The 5,250-nt window shown below is 40.1% G+C and overlaps 1 protein-coding gene across 1 annotated transcript; it reads left to right on the forward strand.

The window, feature by feature from the left end:
* The first annotated feature begins 4,062 nt into the window (after positions 1–4,062).
* LOC120094365 (olfactory receptor 8B12-like) lies at positions 4,063–4,995 on the forward strand. The gene has a single exon (XM_039082867.1). It carries the CDS (start codon positions 4,063–4,065, stop codon positions 4,993–4,995), a length of 933 nt encoding a protein of 310 aa, XP_038938795.1.
* The last annotated feature ends 255 nt before the right edge of the window (positions 4,996–5,250 follow it).

A 5,250-nucleotide genomic window follows, 5' to 3' on the forward strand; every position in this document is an offset into this window, starting at 1 on the left:
ATTTCAGGGCCAGGTCCCATCAAGCTATCTTATTATTTGTACTTGTACTTGCTGTCTCTTTCTAAGAACCAAGGGACTAGGGTTCCGGGATGCTGATTCATGAGATAATCAAAAGGGAATCTGGGGTAATGACTAAATGGATACACAAATAAAAGACTGGGTCTTTGATCCGCAAGAGATGAGCTGTCCAGAGAGATGTTAGAATAGCAAGAGACAGCTGTCTTGAGCAGAGCAGAACAAAGAGAGCAGTCTGAAAAGCTGTCTTGAGAAGAAGAAGGAGGAGAAAGAGGAGGAGGAGAGGAGAGGGAGGGAGGAAGGAAGAGAGAGAGAGAGAGAGAGAGAGAGAGAGAGAGAGAGAGAGAGAGAAGTCTGGAAAGCTGTCTCAAGGAGAACACAGGTGTCTGGAAATCTAGGTGTTGGATCTTAATTCTAAACATGTTATTATTTTGGGGGAGTTTTGACCCAGTATGATTGCTGGGTCATAGAGCAGGTGTATATTTTGTCTTGTCATATAATACAAGCTTTACAAGTGAACACATTAAAGTCCTACTAGCACTATAAAAGCAATATAAAATTTCTTTACAATTGTTGATAGGACTTAGTATTATTACTCTTTTGAATTTTATTGACAGTGATATACCTATCCATCCGTGTAAATGTTCTTGATGGATTGAATAAACATTGGGTGCCTGCTGCATTAGCTATTTCTGAAGTATCAACTGACATTGGTGAGAATTCACACTTTAGGGTAGCCTCATGAAGCAAGAATAAGCCTTTAAAAATATACTGTTGAAAATTATTTCTGATATAATTTCTGGATTGTAAGATTTGTTGGGTTTTGATCTTGTATTCAAGTTATTTTTTCCCTCAAAATACATGTAATAGCTTGTGTATATCTTGATTTAAACCCCTTAGTACATGTGGATTGTCACTTGGAGGCTCAGGAGAATACAATATGAAGAGAAACTCTTCAGTTTGGCAAAGCGGAGCAAGGACAGTGTCTGGGAAGGGTTTGAATGCCATAGAGGACTGTTCCAGAATACCTTGAGGCTGGTAAGGATTTCTGGGCCAATTATCACTTCCTTCATGCTTGCCTAACAGGATGGGAAAGTTTAAGGTTTAGGACTCAGTTTTCACTCTGGTGTTTTTTTTCTCTTCACAATAGGTTGTTACTCATGCTGAACTGGAGATGTTTGCATTTATACCTATAAATTTTTGATCCTGTTGATTTACGCAAGGTTCTTTTAATCCAACTTCCCTTGTAGTTTTAATTACACATCTCTATATTTTTGGCTGAATTATGTTGTTGTTTTATTGCCTTAAACAGCCAAAATTATTTTTGAAAGGAAACTAAAAGAAAGTATTTTATATATAATGCCCATGTATTTAGCATTTTCTCAGATATAAAGTTCCTCTTATAGACAGGTACTTTCAGCTGGAAAGATTTGCTTCTTCTTGCAATAGTTGGCAATAAATCCTTTCACTTTTCATTTGCTTGACAATTTCTTTGTTTAGTTTCTGGAGGTATTTTTACCAGACATGTAATATTAGATTGACAATTGTTTTTCTTCAGAGTTTTAATGATGTCATTTAATTGTCTTCTCATTTCCATTTCCTTCATAACAGCTGAGTTGGTTTCACTTCAGCTCCTCAGGAATCTCTGAGCCTCTCGTCTATGTCTATTTCAAAAGTTTTTCTTTTTAATCCAGTTTTCAGCTCTTTGGCTATGTTATGTGACTGTGATATGTTTTCTATTCACTGTTTTCTTGCTGTGGTTTCCTTAACTTTATTTTGTTTTCTGGCTCATCAAAATTATTGGATGGAAGCTTTTTCATTTAGTACTTAAAAGTAGTTTTTCTTTTTATTTTTTAGGTCATATACTGGAACTGTGATTACACATATATTGGACTTGTTTAAGATTATCCCAGAGGCTTGGGGTACTGTGGTATTTTGAAAATTAGTTTTTTTTCCATCTGGATTTAGTATGGCTGATTTCTATTAATTCTGTCTTTGATTTCACTGATACTTTGTGTGACTTTAGCTAATCTGATATTAACTCAACTCAGAAAATTCCTAACCCATTACAAAAAGTTTCAGTGCAGCAGTTACCAATTAATCCTACTCATATTGACCCTGGCAGTAGTAGAAGCACTTCTAGCTACCCGCTCCAATGTTCTGGGTCCTCTAATGAGAGACACACATGCAAGTAGCCTTATATTTTAATATGCCTTTAACAGCTCAGTGGCTGGCCCACTTCCAAACCTTCATGTGGCTAACACACTCCCTCCCCCAATATTCCTGAGTTCTTGCTTACTAAAAATCTATATTCCATCTTTGTTACCCTAGACCCAGTCAGGGGCGCTCCTTGGGACCGCTCTTCCCTGGTTCTTATGTGGCAGCTACCTCTCTGTCCTCTGCACCTCTCAGGTGTGATGTCTCCATTCTTTCCCAGGCATGACAGCTATCTCTCTTCCTCAGATCCCTGCCTGGAAATCCTAAAGTCCCACCTCTGTCTCCATGCCCAGCCATTGGCCACCAGCAACTTTATTTACCAATCAAAACCAGAGGCAGGGTCCCTCAGTGTCTTACATGCAGACGTGTGGATTCTCGAGCAATTTTGGGGACCAAATTAACATAATACAAGCTGCATTAAACCAAATATACAACATTTCAGTTTCAAATTTTTCCATTTGGTATTTTGCTGTTCCTTATACTCTGTTGAAATGTAGTGTTTGTTAGCTCATTCTTTTCCTTCTAAATAGATTAAAAAGTAATTCAAGTGGCTATTTTAAAGTCCTTACTTCTAATTCTAGGCTATACAGCTCTGTATTACTGGATATATATTTTGGATCCTGGATCCCTTTTTATCGTTTTATTGTATTTCTAGTAACATTCAACTTTCTGACACTAGAGATTCGGATATGTTGTCGGACCCAGGATCATTTCCTCTATCATAATTATAACTGGTAATTGTCAAAAAATTTTTTTCTAAAGGCTAAACAAGGTATTTCTACATCTTTAGGGAGTGCAACTCTGAGGAAATGGTCCCGAGAGAACCTCTGTCTGCATAACCAAGCCCCTGAGATCTGCAAACCAGAATGAACCTCTTATTCTGTTACTCAAGGACAGGAGCTGCTTCTTTGCTGGATATTGCAGGAGCCACTGGATAAGCAGCAATTGTGAATCAATGTTGTCAGTACGGAAAGGATTACAAGATAAACCTGAGTGTACTTTGGCCTGGGAGAAGGCAGTCAATCCTGCATTCCAAGCTATTCTTTTCTTTTTTTTTTTGGTTCTTTTTTTTTTCAGAGCTGGGGACCGAACCCAGGGCCTTGCGCTTCCTAGGCAAGCGCTCTACCACTGAGCTAAATCCCCAACAAGCTATTCTTTTCTATTCAAGAGGTCTTTATTTTTCTCAGAACACTTCAGATGAGAAACAGTAAGCAGAACATCCCTGCTGCAAGTAAAGGAAGGTATGTGCCCCTCTGACCCTGACAAGTCAGGAAACAAGGATCAGGACTGCAGACTGCGTGTGCATCTGCTGAAGGTCCCATTCTGCCCCAAGTCAGGAGGGTCTGTGTCTTTGAGAGCTCTGTGTCTCCTTTGTAAACTGAGATTGCTATATGGTCACATATTCTTAGAGGCTCTCACAGTAGTTCCTGTTAGATTAGAATATTATTATTACTAAATCTATGTGTAGTCCAGTTAGGAGATTGTGGGGAATACAACTTCAACTTGTAACTCTATAGTGCTGACCTAGAGAAGAAGTCCCAATTTAAGTAACTGGTATACTATGGTAAAAGAATCATCTTCAGAATAGAAGAGATGTTCATCCTCTAATGCTGGAAGATAAGTGTAGTCCTTACTGTGCTCTGGAAGTTAGAGAGTCACCTGCTAGTTCACTATCATGCTCTGTAAATAGTTTAAACCTTCCTAACACAGTTCAAACTTCCTTTGGGTTCCATTTTCACAAAGAGGACATAGATTTGTGAGGACGGTGGTGATGCTTCTTTTTCTCCACTGGTTTTCTTCTCTGTCACACAGGTTTCCCTCCCGAGAAGAATGACTGTCAAGAATTCCTCTGTGACAGAGTTCATCCTCGCAGGTCTGACAGACCAGCCAGGACTCCGCCTGCCCCTCTTCTTTCTCTTTCTAGGTTTCTACATGGTGACTGTGGTGGGGAACCTGGGCTTGATCTTCCTGATAGGGCTGAACTCTCACCTGCACACCCCTATGTACTTCTTTCTCTTCAATCTTTCTGTAGTAGATTTCTGTTTTTCCTCCACCATCATCCCTAAAATGCTCATGAGTTTTATCTCAAAGAAGAACATCATCTCACACTCAGGGTGTATGACACAGTTGTTTTTCTTCTGTTTCTTTGTTGTCTCTGAGACCTTCATTCTGTCAGCCATGGCATATGACCGTTATGTTGCCATCTGTAACCCCCTGATGTACACAGTCACCATGTCTCCCCAGGTTTGTTTACTCCTTTTACTAGGAGCCTATTTGATGGGTTTCTCTGAGGCCATGGCCCATACAGGGAACCTAATGAATCTGACCTTCTGTGCTGACAACCTTGTCAACCACTTCATGTGTGACATCCTTCCTCTTCTTGAGCTCTCCTGCAACAGCACCTTCATAAATGAGCTGGTAGTCTTCATTGTGGTGGCCATTGATATTGCTGTGCCCATTGTCTCCATCTTCATTTCGTATGCCCTCATCCTCTCTAGCGTTCTTCGCATGCATTCCACAGAGGGCAGATCCAAGGCCTTCAGCACCTGCAGCTCCCACTTGATTGTGGTTTGTCTGTTATTTGGTTCTGGGGCTTTCATGTATCTCAAGCCACCTTCCATTTTGCCCCTTGACCAAGGAAAAGTTTCTTCCTTGTTCTATACAATTGTGGTGCCCATGTTGAACCCTCTGATCTATAGTCTGAGAAATAAGGATGTCAAAGTTGCTCTGAGGAAAACCTTGGGTAAGAAAATACTTTCTTAACAGGGGAGTAGTATCATGAAGTGCAGTGGTGTGATTGGTCAGTGAGCAGTATTCATACGGAAAGAGCTGTGCTTGGATAAGACGATGCAATGTTGCCATAAGGGGTTCAGGTCTAGTCATTTTTTTCTTCTTGCCCAAGAGAAGTTTATGGCACTATGGTGTGAATGTAGCTACGTATTTGAGGATCCTGGGCAATTGTTCAACCAACAAACTACATGCAGCCAAGAAACAGGGTTACAAATAATTTTATCTGAG

Source organism: Rattus norvegicus, chromosome 8 (genome assembly GCF_036323735.1).
Source record: "Rattus norvegicus strain BN/NHsdMcwi chromosome 8, GRCr8, whole genome shotgun sequence".
Taxonomy (NCBI): Eukaryota; Metazoa; Chordata; class Mammalia; order Rodentia; family Muridae; genus Rattus; species Rattus norvegicus.